Raw genomic sequence first — 15,481 nt, 5'->3', positions numbered from 1 at the left:
TTCTTGTTTTTCCTCAAATTACTTAAATTTGATCTCTAATGGGGATTGGCCAATACGCCTGGATTTCGTCAACTTTCTCAGTTTAAAACTTATAGCATCCCCTGTGTCTTATAATAAACTTAATGTTCAAGGCCGACAATTCCGAAGATCTGCTTGCTGATGTCAAAGCCATCAGCATACTTACGTCCACTCCCTTTGCCTTGGTGTGATGTAAATCGGCCTCCAACTCCTGCTCCTTGGGATGGGGCCTTGCTCTGAAAGGGCTGGTTTCCTTTCCTATTGTTGGACTGTGACTGGTAAGATGAAGAACTTTTGCGATCACGAGCAACAGACCGCTGGGATTTTGCGGCTAATTCTTTAGATATCTCGCGTGTCTCTTTACACACCGATGATGACTTCAGTAAAGCTTTATTAAACTTATTCCCAAACAGTTTGTTTTCAGACTTCAGCTTCTCTGAATTGTCCTTTAACAATGATTTTGCTTTCTTACATCTTTTGTTAAATTGTACAAAATGTTCATACGTCTATGGTAAGTAGTGGTGTTGAAAGCCTCACCTAGCAAGGTAATGGACTTGTCCACTAATTCTAAGCATGAGAACAAGTCAAGTTTATCCTTGGTCTTCCCTGACCTGATGTTATCAAGGTCTGTCCATATTTTAGTGAGAGGCCCCATAACACTGCCTGCCATTGACTGTATAGCCACCAAATTTTGGTCATACGGTTTGCCGTAAGATCGTTTTACGTTTACGGTGTTAAAAGTATCCGGAATATAGCTGTCGACCTTTTGGGCTGACACTGCTAAGTTCTTTGGAACAGGATATGTATCAAGAAACTTTATCCTGCAAAAAGTTTGTCTGGAGTAAATGTCGTAAACTTGTCGGTGACATATCTAGCCATATCTTGAGGGATCGATGGAGCCTGTATGGTCGCCTTGTCATCGCGCGCGTGAGCCATAGTCTCGTCGTCCGCGAGACCTTTGCTTTATAATGACTTGTTATAATGCTTACACTCACGTCGCCGTGAATGCGTATTATATCTTATCGAGGTTTGCGATATGAAATCGGAAATATAGCTTAACGATTCGGAATTTCAACAGTTTAAATTAAAATTATCGTGGAATTTATATATATATTTATATCATACCGATAGTTTGTTTCATGATTATGTAATATCATCAGCCTCACCAAATTGTACCTTTAAGAAATAACTTACAATGCGTATCGCAGGACAATGAGTGATATATTATGCAATTATTGCCCTCTATGGAGGGATTACCTAGTCATAAAGTGAGGAGTCCAAAGATAATTTGAAAAAAAACGAATATTTGTAAAAATCTGCCATAGAATTATGTTCCTTAACAGTATCAAATTGTCGAAGGAGTGATAAGGTTGAATAGATACGAGGGCTGATTGACATAATGCGAGTCTCATATGTAAAGGTTTGAATTATAACTAATATACACTTTTGCCAACAACATTGAAGGACCTCTATGCAAATGCCACATTTAAAGCAGTTCTTTTCTTGACCATTCATAATGTTCTCCAATGGATATATGGTTTCGTCATCCAACTAAAACTAGGTACTGGTACTGAAATAATGCAAGTCTGATGGAATGCGATCAGACGAACAAGATGTATGCTCAATCAATTTAAGGTAGGTCCATACTTTTGAAAATCGCGCCAATTCATATGACGCTATACCGGAAGTTGCGGAGGTTGTTTTGAATAGGAGATTTCAGAAAAGATGGCGTAACGTCACAGAAAATTTACATCCGGGTCCTCAAAGGTACAAACACTGTATGTCGACTAATGAAAACAATAACAGATACGTACAGCCCTGCTACACAATCGATACTGTGGCAAAAGTATACACTTTCATACTTGCAAATTCTGATTTTAAAATGGTTTCTTATTGTTTAAGAGGCTACAGACATTTATATTTTGATATTTACAATTGTTTATTGCTAAATATATTTCTGTAGATTTAGTGTTGAAGCCAGCTTGCGAAGCGGTGCCGGGTCGTCACATCACACGTACCCGTTTTTTGTTCACACGTAGAAATCCATGTTGTGAAAAAGTTATGAATAGATAATTGATTTTATTGTGTCATGTTTCTGTTGTACATGAAAAAGCTGCTCACAACACTATATAACATAACGAAAGGTGGACCATATCTGGCCAGACCACGGCCGCTCGTGCATGGCTTCGTCGCTGGTAGATCACCGCAGGCCACAGCATTGTTTGGAAAATAAATCATATTAATAATTACCAACACTTTTATCTCAATAAGGACTTGTTTAAGATATATATTTTGTTATTTAATATGTACTTGTTGTTTTAATGGAATGCTCTTGTATCGTAACAAAATGACGAATAGTAATGAAACTACTGTATTACACGTACACGTACACGTATGGCTGCCGATCTCGAAAAATGGTGAAATCGTTCAGTTTTAATGCTGCAGATTTCATTTTTAATATTTCATTTTCAGCCGCTTTTATCCCATAGACTGCTATGTTAAGTCTCAAATTGAAGTGGTATTACTTTTAGAAAATTTGAATACATATTAGTTAGACTTCATTTAAATTGATATAAATTAATGATCGTAGTACTGTAAATGCCGACCAGGATACATTGCGCACGGCTTCGAGAATCATAAATACTCTAGTTTTGTTTTAAAAAATGTGATAAAATGAACCTACAAACTGACTCATTTGTATGTTATAAACTAATTCCCAAAATTGATGACAAAAAAATTTAACCAGAATACGTATTTTTTTGACACTGAAAATGGACGAAATTCGGGTTCTCGGCTGTACTGTAATGGCTGCCGTGGGCTTGGGGTAATCTACGAAAGCAAATGTTTAATTTTGCACTTATCATACATTGTAAGGTATTTTATCAAGTAACACTTCGAAAACAGTAATAACTTATAATAATATTTTGGGGGACTTTGAATTTAATTTGTAATTTCAAGTTGATATTTGCAATATGTCTGTCAATGTTATACGTAATGGCGACCGTGTTTTCTCGTAGCGGTCGAAAATGGAGTATAAACAGAGTAAAATATATGAATACCATATGTTTAAATTTGTATATTATTGTAAAATATTTTTATTTACACTTTTTGAAATTAAAATAACGCAATAGTTCTCGGTTTGCCGTACTATTTATTACAATAAAATGTAAACAAACATCGCAAGCGGCTGTGTTCCCACCATGTTAATGTGTACAGATATACGGAGTTGTACCTTTGAGCGCCCGGATGTACCTTTGTGTGACGTCATCGCCATCTTTTCTGAAATCTCCTATTCCAGAATGGTTTCCGATACGCCACGACATCACACTTGGATATTTTTTCAATAGGCGAACATTGTCAACATATAATATTGAATGTTTAAAATCATTTAATAAATCAAATAAAAGCAGTGAATTGAAAATTATATGCTATCTCTGAGGTTTTTGCGGTCCCTGTCGTAAATGGGAATGGATTTTTAAACACCGGAAGTGCCGTTCGTCGCTATAAATCATAAGAGGGGACCCGGCCGGACCGAAATTCCGGAATTCTAAAAAAATCGCATACGGATTTCCTTTAAACACACAATTTGGAGAAAATCATAAAAAACAAACAGACATAAACCAGATATAATATCACAAAAACGTATGAACTGATGTGGAATGTTTTTTTGCGGCATGATTTTCAAAAAATAGTCAAATATAACCCATCTTAGCACTGGATGAAATGGGGGTAGGGTTGCGAGTTACAAACTTCAAGCTTACAAAATTGTGAAATTTTGATCGAGGACCCCGTGTTTTTATATGATATTTGAAAAACATATTACCTTGGGCATATCATATACAAATATTGTGAAATTGACATGGGTTTTCATTTCCTTTTTGGCCTATTCATTGATTTTTTACGGGCGAAAATATGGCAAAACATGATAATTACGTATAGAAACGGTCCTGGGAAATAACAAAAATTAGTTAGCATTTGTAAAAATAAAATAGTTTTGTATATTGTTCTATCGTAAGAAATTTAGGACAAAAATCAACAGGATCGAGACTACATTCACCCTAATATTACAGAAAACATAATTTTATGAATTTTTCTATTTTCGGTCAGCAAATTTGCATGGATGGTATATTTCAAGCTCAAATATCTCAAAAAGTAGTTCAAGAACACCCATTTATCTTTACAGATTTGAAATCTACATGAAAAATGCAAGAAAATAAGACCTGTTAGAAAAAAATGACATGGGTTTTCCAAAAAGTATGGAGCTACTTTAAAGCACAGTTGTTGAGAGGATTTAAGTTCCGCTTTTGTATTGTGTAATTATTTACAAACAGAATTCCCATGATATGGTAAAAAAGACCTCAATGTTTATGCTTAGACATCCAATCCGGTCAAACAAATGGTGTGGGTATTTCATAGAGACACGCTCTTTGTATGTATTTAATCACTTAAATTTTAAGTAATCAATTGCCATACGCATGCGTAAATGTTCCGTCCTGCATATGCATTAACACACGGTGTAAATTTACGCAAGCAAATGTAGGTAAGTATTATTCAACATCTTCTGATGTAATAATGGACAAAGTCTTCCATTTGACCATCTGAAAATACGGGTACTAAGGACATATTGTAATCAGTTGTCACAAATTAATACTGCATGCTCTAAATAATGTAATCAGTCTGCATTGATTGTGTAATACAGAATTAAAAGTTTCCAGCCATTTTGTTTGATTTAACTGCGCAGTTGTCAGAAAACCAAGCCCCTTGCAACATGCTTATATGAGAGAACTTAATTTTGATTTGTTTCATTAGGATAGAAATAACAGTTTTTTTAAATAGCAATCACTGATTGTTAATACAAATAGAATTAATAATTGATATACGTATCTCGAGATACTCACACGAGAAACCGGATTAAAGTAACTGCAGATACCCTTATCTAGGATGGCGAGCAAGTCGAATTATTTGTTCAAATAGATCGTAGGTAATTTCTTGTAACACAATCAGCAAGCACTTGAAGTGAAAGTCGTGTATACAGAGATCCATTGACGTTATATTTAAGCATAATAGTATATAAAATAGAGTGTGATTAGGGTAACTGAAAATTGATGATGTAAATATAGGGTGAAGTGAATGAATTTCATGTAAATTTAACATTCCAAATGTCGATATTAAAATGTTAATACCATTTAATGTATACGTAGTTGTTCCTCTTAAATCCAAAGACAACTGAAGTTCCGTATCATAACGTTCGTCACACACTAATGTATCGGTCAGTTACCCTGATCGTACGCTATTTTACAGGCGCTCAATTCCAACATCTGTGGATCTGTACATATAAAGTTTTATTCAAATATTGTTGATAATTTTACATTCATGCCAGAAAAAAAATGTCTATTTTATGAAGAGACAGTACAATTTACTAATCCGGTTCTTTCTGTGATATTGCATTAGTCGTGTCCTTCCACTAGAAGTTCCAAACGCATTGCAGTGAAACAAACATCTCCGCAGTTTGCTCTACAACTTACCTATGAGCAGAACACAGATCCAGTTCAAACTACCTGTATTTATGCTCTGCAGGGTAACAACTGAAAATAAAGAATATTTGACATCAAGTCACCTTACCTTCTAGAACACTATACTCAATTCAATTCAATGCAATACTTTATTTCGTTGAACCTTACGGTTCACCAGAAAAGGTCACTATCTACCTATCATGAGGACGGATTCACACAGCTAATTTTCTACACAAAACTAAATGCTTACTACCCAACCCTTAAGTCCGTTCTGACGTGTATATAGTTTTTTGTTTACTTATTGTATAGACGGTACTATACTACATGAGAAAAACATATTATTTCCAAAAAAGATCATGGTTATAAATATGTGTATCAATCTACACATTATTTGAATGAATATCGTTCTATAAAAGATTAATATATTAAAGTATACCTCCACATATTTATTATTTAACGGGTAGTAGTAAATGGATATCGGATAATGGTTCTAACAAAATTATTATGAATTAATGTAATATATTACAGCAAGATTACAGTTTTCATGATATATGAATTCAGGTATATCTAATTTAATGCACTGTTTGTTCAATAGATGATTCTATCATATATTCATATACATTGATTTAGAAATACCACAAAGTGAAGGGCTATAGCCTGTACCAAATGCTGTGTTTTGAAACATATTTGAGTAATATGTGAGCAACGGGATACTTTAGAGTCAAATTATTCAACTTATTTCGAAGTCAAATGTTTTTTTTTTATAATTTAATGAGCAATTACATGTACAAAATGCTTATCTGATATGATTTAAAAATCTAGTACAGTAGTGGGCTAGAAATATTCTGACGTTTCCCCATCTATTCATATGAACTGCCAGAAATATGCAATTTGGACACGGATCCTTATTCTAACGGTTTTTATTATCTTGTTCCAGAACTGTAGAATTATTCGGACTAATTGGCGGATACGAATTTTGAAAACTAATTCTTGATAGCCATACTCGACTATTTGAGTTGCATTGTGTCTGTTATGAATGATAGAAATAAGTGAAATGTTTCTTAATTTCTTAACTTTTCTTTTGATGACCATATGATTTAATACGGCTGCAGTTTATCAGTAAAAGTCAAGATCAGCGCTACAATAATAAGGTAATCATAAGGTAATGATCTCAATATTCCAAATATTTGAATCGCCAAGAGAAGATTCAGCTATCTAGAATTTAAAATTCACATCGACATGAATACACAGTCCGATTCTATCTCACTCTTTGTAAATGTTAATCCTCTACAGAGCGTGTATACATTTGGTATAAACTTTTTCTGTCAATGAAATTAATGTAATTAGAGTGTTGGTACACATTCCATTTGAAAAAATCAATTGAAATAAATTGTATAGAGTATGGTAGAAAAATTGCTCTTATGGATATGATTATTAAACAAACCGCATTCAAATTTTTTTAAATACACTTTTGCGACAGAAATGATAGAAATATCCTTCATCGAATGAAAATGATTATACGTTCGACGTTTAATTAAAATATTATGTGAATGGGTACCTAGGCTGGTGGAACCAATGGGGTTAGCAAGGCCAATCTAATACATTTGGCACTTTAAGGTATTAGACCCTGTTTAACTGGTTACATGTATATTTTATATGCCTGTGGCCTATATATCACGTTATATGTGTGCTTGAACATAACTAAGTTGATGAAAAGTGTGTATGCATCGGGCCTGACCTTAAGTACATATGTATTACTGTTGACTCCCAAATGGTTGTATAGCTTGTACAGATTAATAGGATCTTTCCCTACCTTAAGGGTAGGACAGAGAAATCTCTACCTTCGGAGGAGATTCACGACAGTCTAACCCTCGAAGCCTTGGGTTAAACTGTCGTGAATCTCCTCCGAGGGTAGAGATTTCTCTGTCCTACTCTTTAGGTAGGGAATGATCCTTTTTCTGCCCCTGTAATTATGTAATAATAGTATACCCGATTCCAAAATGCAAAGGCAGATTTATTTACTAACTATCATTTTTTTTAAATGTTTTAATTTGTCACAAACTTTGTTTAACTAGTTGCACTGTGTCAAACATTACAAATCATTTTGAAATATTCAAAGTCAAAGAAATATTAACATATATTTACCGGGTACATTGTATGTGAAGGCAGGTGGATGATCATTATATATAATAAGATCGAGCACACACGCGAAGCACGACCTTGAGGTCAAATGTGATATGGATTGTCCAATTGAACTGCACAGATCAATATGCTCAATTTGCATATGACGTTTGAAACTTCCGGTTTAGCATGCGAACATGTTCTACGCGTGCTGGCTGTCAGACAGAGAAATCTTACCCTCACCAGAAGTGCAGATATATCTGTCCGATGGGGTAGAAATTTGAATCAAAAGTACATTTCAGGAAATCAAGTACACAGGGTTCTGAACCTATTTCTGTCACCAAATAACAATGTCATTACAAAATCATGCACATCTGGTCATTTTTGCCTGTAAATTGTATTACGCAATTGTGGCATATAGGAAGGCATTTTAATCATAAAAAAATGTTGCTATGGAACGCTGAACATGAAACAAAGACTAATGTTGAAAACAAATGTTCAACCGCTGTGTTTGGGGCAAAACTTGCAGATTTGTATAAATGTACTTAAATAAAACCAACATTCTCAGTATGTTCATATGACATTATGACATTGAATAGTTGTGTATTGGTATTAACTGAAACGCCTCCATATATGCCATATTTGCGTAATATAATTTACAGCTGCCAATTGCATGACAATATCAAAAATGATTCGATGTGTATACTGTTCTAAAGTCGAATTCGGTCAAGCAAACACTCCTTGTTCATGCTGTACAACTAGTAAACATAATGGCACGGTTATTATGAGATAGAAACCTTTTAGATGGTTGTTTTTCTTTCTGAAATGTACTTTTTTCGCAGAAACTGATTAATTTGAAATCAACAAGAGCGGTTAAGGTATTAGCCCCTGTAAAAATATCACTATATATGTGTGTACTTGGGTATTACACTTGTGAACATTGTTGTGTAGCTTGTATCTTTGACAGAATTATCTGATTAGTCTTAGTAATATCAAGTAGATGTATTTCATACTCAGAACTCTGAAGTGGTGTCATCTGATCCCGATTTCTCGAAACAAAAAATGCCTGCCTGAAGTCCAAAAATAAGTCACTTCATTATGTAACTTCAGAATTTGTTTTAAACTTTCTTTGTTTAGATATATTAGGCGCACGGCTCTGATGCAATGTATCCAAGAAAAAACTTATTAAGAGACTTTAATCTCACCTATGATATTGATTGGATCATTGTTTTGCAATAAGCGTGAACCGCAATAAAATATTAATATGGTTTCAGCATCAATATCCAGAACAAGTATATTACTATAATTAGTTGAGGTCAACGTTTAATAAACTTACCCCCAAAAAGCAGAAGGTAAATGACTAATACTGCAGTTGGTTGTCTGATTAGATTAACGTCCTATCAACAGCCAGGGCTATTTAAAGATGTTCCATCGCCGACAGAGCATAAGCGATATCATTTGAACAATAATTGATGTTTAATCGTGTATTTATGTGTCTAATTAACACAAAATGCACATAAAATAATTTTTTTGGCTTTTGGTGCATGCATTATCAGTACTTTGTACTTCATTTCATATATGTCATGGGGCTATGGATTTTTTTTCAAGAAGGAATTAACCTTAATTTATTTGATGAAATCAGTATGTTATTTATTTACCATTGAGTTCCACCCTGACTGCGCTGAGTGGATAACAGTGTGCACACTATTATAAGACGTTCATATATGGATATGAAAGATATGTTACACAGCCTCAGGTGGTGACATGACTGTATTGCAGCTGTACATTGTAATGACAGTAATGATTAATTCTAAATCTTATCTTATTCGTTTGTTGTAGGATGGCAATCACTTTAAAGGCACTACAGATCATGACGTACTATGTAAGTATCTCCAAACATGTGTCTACGTCTGACATACATTTTTTCAAAATTATGTCAAATCAAGGATCTATTCGTATTATCTTCTAGTTCATAGGTTTAGTAAATGCTGGATTGGTAGAGTTTGTGATACGTGGGGACACCTTAACCAGTCAGCCACCGCGGCCGTGTTCGTTTTAACTGATTTGTTTAAATTGGATTTGCTTGTTTAGTTTTACATCCTATCAACAGTCAGGGGTCATGTAAAGACGTGCCAGGTCTGATAGTGGAGTAAAACAGGAGTGCCTGGAGAAAAAAAACCCACCGACCAGCAGTCAGTACCTGGCAACTGCTCCAAGTTGGATTCGAACTCGCGACCCAGAAGTGGGGGCTTGTAGTAATATGTTGTGACATTTTAAGCAATCAGCCACTGCGATTCTGAATTAGTTAAAGGCAACTAATACTGGTAATAACAATTCTAATTGCACTTCTCCCAAAAGTCCATGGCTCTAAATCTCATATTAACAGCGGAATAAAAAATATAAACTCTAAAGTTGTGTCCGGTTAATCTGCGCATGTGTAAACGGCGTCCTTTCCTTTTTTTGGTTTGGTTTGTTTATTTTTACGTCCTATTAACAGCCAGGGTCATGTAAGGACGTGCCAGGTTTGTTGGTGGAGGAAAGCCGGAGTACCCGGAGAAAAACCACCGACCAGCGGTCAGTACCTGGCAACTGCCCCACATGGGATTCGAACCCGCATCCCAGAGGTGGAGGGCTTGTGGTAATATGTCGAGACATCTTAACCACTCGGCCACCGCGGCCCCTCCTTTCCTGCTGTCAGAAAAAGTAGACGTTCAGCAAGTTTCCTATCATGACAAATCATTGTCATAAATTCGTCAAAGTTCGTAATGAAATGCTGTATTGTTATAATCAGTTAGATCAAATCATGAAATGTGTTGTAACACTACATATATCTGATTTCTACCCTTGTTCAACAGGTATTATATTAGTATAAACAAAATACTTTGGAATCAGCACACGACACCAATAAACCTATCTATATCATATATGAGCCTCTATACTAAGTGAAATCTCTCCGGAAATGACTAAATTCTACACATGCGCAGACTTACCGGACATGTCAACATTCGCAAAGACGCATATTTTATGCCTTGTAATTCCAGTTTTTTTAACGGATATTTCATTTCTTTTCTTCCCAAAGATAAAACTTCAGCCTTTTTATTGGTGTGCAATTTATTATATTTGCGCGTACAATTCATTGTATGTAAATGAGTACACGGTAACTAGGTAACTGTGGCTGACTCAACTTCACGATATGAAAATAAAAACGATCTTAAATATGAAAGATGTCGGATTAAGTTACATTTAAGCAATATCACGTCTCTATTCGTTAGATAGTATTCTTTCTAAAAACTGTAACAGCACCACTGTGACCAGATTCGTGTATATTTGATGATATACATTCTACGTTTTAACAAATCAGCTTGATACATGTAGGCGAGATGAGTGTATTGTTCAGTTGGTCAGGAAACTATCAGATAATAGTCTGGTATTTAATAATTTATTGTATCAGAACAAGTTATTACTAATGTTTATCTACCTATTGTACAAGTCGTTATCTAGCTGTAGTACAGATATTTATCTAAATGTTGTACAAATCTTTATTAAGCTATTGTAATGTTTTCTTCCCTTCCTTTATACATAGTTATCTCATATCTGACTCCAATTCCCAAAAGTATTCTTTCTCAACTATATGAAAGTAAAATAGCTTAAAATATACGCTTCCTTTGTCAAGCGGCTCATTAAAAAACAACATACATATGGATATCAAATTTATTCAAGTTTGTACATAATAAAGGTTTATTTTGCAGTATTTTCCACAGAAAACATTTAAATCGAAACTCAAATATGTAACCCAGGAGTTTAAATCCTAAGTTGAATTTCAACATTGACCAAATGATGACTGGTATATGGACCACAAACTATTTTAAACTTATGCCCGCACTCTCTACTTGAAACCCTGGAAACTGGACACACTAAGTCCCTATCTTTCACCTCATATCCATTGATAGATCAGAGCTGAGAGCTCTGGAACTGGACATTTATTATTCTACTTATGATCTCAAGCCTATTTATATAACATAGTCCACAGACTCTGTATCGTGTACTTACATCTTATAGACTCAATTATCAACAAACTCTAGGATAATTCATCTAAACAGTAAAACTTTTTGCTAATACTAAATCTTCTAATTAATTGTACATAAACCCTTAATTATCTCTCTCCTATTGCTAAATAGAGACAACTTTATACAATCATCACTGGTCATAAACTGACCCTACACAATCCATCTCATATAGACTCACCTTACAAATACAAAACCACATGAATATAATACAAGGGACATAATCCACGTAAATATTCCAAACTAAACGTTCTCACAATTGCACAAATAATATATCTAGCTATTGTACATATATTTATCTAAGTTTTGTAAAAACATTAATATTGTTATTTTACAAATATTTATATATTTATCTATTAGAAACTATTGTACGGACATGCATCTAGCTGTAGTACGAATATCGATTTAGCTATTTTATAAATATTTATCTAGCTATGTACAAATATTTATCTAACTACATGTATTGTACTAATATTCATTTATAAGTAAATATTGTACGAACATTTATTTAGCTACATATTACGAATATCGATCTGGTTATTGTACAAATATATGTCTAGGTGGTGCGAATATTTATCTAACTGTCGCACGAATGTCTATCTAGCTATTGCGCAAATACTTATCTTGTTATTGTACAAATACCTGTCTAGTTATTGTACCAATATACATATTTGTGATTCTAGCTGTTTTACAGATTTTTATTTTAAATTTTAATAGTTATTCTGGACGATGGAGACTGCGCTTCTGGAGTTGCTCTGTTATGCAGAAGGCCAGAACCAATTCATCTTAGAAGTGGACATGATGGTATTAAACAACACCCTTATGACCGTTACTGGTGTTACGGAAATCAACACTCCTATATATATTTATACAAACCAATGGCATTCTCCGTCCTTCGATGTCACTGTAAGAATTCATTTTCTTGAACTTTAATATATTACAGAGGTTAGAAACAATTTACCAACAATGTACTAAATATATCAATACCTTCTTAATTAGCTAATCAATGAATAAGTAGACTGAGCTATGCATGAGGTACTGTACATTGTATAATGCTTCGGTGAGTATTAGGGTATCATGAGTTATTTCCCTTTATTCATTTCAGGACACCATCTACGCTGCTGCCCGAACCCGCTTGTACATCGCCCAGGAGTATATTCGGTTATCAGTATGTAACGGAGTACCATTCGAAACTATCATTTTTTACATAAAGAATATTTTGGATGGTAGTAGGCCTACAGTTATGCCAGGATCACGTCGCAATCCACCTATACGTCGTAACAACCCTCAAATAGACGCTACTACTCCACTAGTAGGCTCTACTACTCCAACAATACGCTCTACTACTCGACTAATTGGCTCTGCCATTCCACCAATAGCCGCTACCATTCCACGTATATGCTCTAATATTCCACAAGTTGGAACTGCTATTCATCAAATAGGTACTGCTATTCCGTCAATAGGGTCTACTTTTCCACCAATATGCTCTACTTTGCCATCAATAGGCTCTAATATTCCACTTATAGCATTTACTATTCCACCAATAAGCTTTATTATTCGGCTCTACTATCCCATCAATACGCCCTACTATTCCATCAATACGCCCTACTTTCCCACCAATACGCTCAACTTCTTCACCAATACGCTTTACTATTCCACTAATACACTCTACTACTCCACCAATACGCTCTACCATTCCACCAATAGGCTCTACTACTCCACCAATAATACGCTATACTACTTTACCTATACGCTTTACTATTCCACTAATACGATCTACTATTCCACTAATACGATCTACAATTCCACTTATACGATCTACTATTCCACTAATACGCTTTACTATTTCACTAATACGATCTACTATTCCACTTATACGATCTACTATTCCACTATTACGATCTACCATTCCACCAATACGCTTTACTATTTCACCAATACGCTCTACTATCTTGCCAATAGACTCGACTATTCCACCAACTGTCTCTACTATCCCAACAATAGACGCTACTTTTCCACCAATAGAATATGTTATTCCACCAATATCCTCTTCAATCCTACAATATGCTCTACTCTTCGGCTCTACAATTCCACTGGTAGACTTCACTATTCGGCGCTATTATTCTACCAATAGACGCCACAATTCCACTCATATGCTTTATTATTCCACCAATAGGCTCTACTATTCCACAGATAGACTCTACTAGTCGGCTCTGCTTTACCTTTGCTTCCTTTTCACTATGTAAAGAGTAGAGAATAGAAATGCTATTCAAATCCAATCGTAATACATTCGTTTAAAACCGCTATTTACCGGGTTAATAGTCATTCGAACTATTTACCTGAAAATGAGCAATTTACCTATTCAAATTTTCGCGGACTTTTGCTTAATCATGAATGTGATTGGATAACGCATTGGGAGTACTTCATTCGGAGCCTCTCTGACTGTATCTCATTTCCAACGAAAAAACACAAAGTGCTTAGGTGATCTAGATTTGACGCTGCAGACGACAACTTGTTTACAACACGGCCCCCAGATTCGACAAACCTAGATTAGGAATCTCTCGAAAAATTGTTGCCGATAGGGACAGTGGAAATACACAGCAAGTTTTTAAAACAGCAGTTAATATTATAAAGGACTAAGTATGAGAAAAATCCCTGGGCACTATCGATGATATGGAATATGGAACAAGTGAAAATGTCAACGGGTTATCTGTTATATCATTTTCTCAACGGTATAATAAAACACTTATTGAATGGATTTATCAGGAAATATACCTTTTATTGCCCCCCTTGACACAACTATTTCCCTCAGCTTCGCCTCGGGAAATAGTTTATGTCTCGGGGAATAATAAAAGTGATATTTCCCTCATACCCATTCAATAACTGTATACTATTCCACCAATGGACGCAATCGTTGCAATTATTTAGTATCCATTATCATTATTCCCCGGTAACAAAAGTATAGCGAGTCGATCCAATATGACGTCGTTTTGTAGTCTGCAAATAAGCATCCACCTGATGAGGATATGAGCCACATGTGCGCCTGGAGCATGCATATCGCGTGCAAAATTGACCATGTGGTTATGAACATGTTCTGATGTATTAACCATTTTTACAATTCCAATGTAGCATGGTTATTTAATAGATTATGTTACATGTTGTTTGTTCATTTAAGATTGATATCGTGCTAGTCAGTGATGACAATGTGAATTTCAAAGAACCACTCTTGCCAATTGTCATTATAATTTTATATTACAGTATTACTTTATAGAGTAGTACTGAACACATAAAATAGATAATTCAAATTTTAAATGTAATTTCGCACTGACAAAATTTTGATTAGCCTTACTATACAGTGAATGAATTTATTACCAGTATTGCATTTTGTACCCGAAGAAATAATTTCTGGGATTACAGTTGCTAAGTTATTTTTGTTTTCACCCTATAGTAATATATATCATGTTACATGTTTATACATGTTCGATAGGATTTTCATGCATTTCATGATTGATGTCTTATAATTAATTTTTTTTATTAATATATGCAAGAGTCCTCTATTTGAACTTGCTTAAATAGTTATTTACATGTAATTAAAATTCCATATTAAAATTATAGTTTTTTATATATAAATCATATGATTTATTTTGTAGAATGATATGAGATAGATATACAGCTGTATCAACATTATATAAGAATTATGTTTTTATTTTTCATGTTATATTTTTCCATATAGGTGTATGGCTTTCCGAGTGACATTCAGATCTT

General features: G+C 34.5%; 1 protein-coding gene across 3 annotated transcripts in view; it reads left to right on the top strand.

Annotated features, from left to right (window-relative positions):
• Nucleotides 1-15,172, top strand: part of LOC138321581 (uncharacterized) — a 100,048-nt gene extending 84,876 nt beyond the window's left edge. The window contains exons 1-4 of one of the 3 annotated variants that reach the window (XM_069265350.1): nucleotides 6,608-6,682; nucleotides 9,492-9,534; nucleotides 12,434-12,622; nucleotides 12,822-15,172. In XM_069265350.1, the coding sequence (XP_069121451.1) occupies nucleotides 9,493-9,534; nucleotides 12,434-12,622; nucleotides 12,822-13,850 (1,260 nt within the window). In that variant the 5' untranslated portion in view covers nucleotides 6,608-6,682; nucleotide 9,492 and the 3' untranslated portion in view covers nucleotides 13,851-15,172. Of the gene's footprint in view, nucleotides 1-6,607; nucleotides 6,694-9,491; nucleotides 9,535-12,433; nucleotides 12,623-12,821 lie in introns of those variants that run through there. The other 2 variants (XM_069265351.1, XM_069265352.1) reach the window with 2 other exon arrangements.
• Nucleotides 15,173-15,481: the final 309 nt, after the last annotated feature.

This window comes from Argopecten irradians, chromosome 4 (assembly GCF_041381155.1).
Source record: "Argopecten irradians isolate NY chromosome 4, Ai_NY, whole genome shotgun sequence".
NCBI lineage: Eukaryota > Metazoa > Mollusca > Bivalvia > Pectinida > Pectinidae > Argopecten > Argopecten irradians.
Note: the sequence above shows the minus strand (reverse complement) of the source record. Positions and strands in the feature narration are given on the sequence as shown.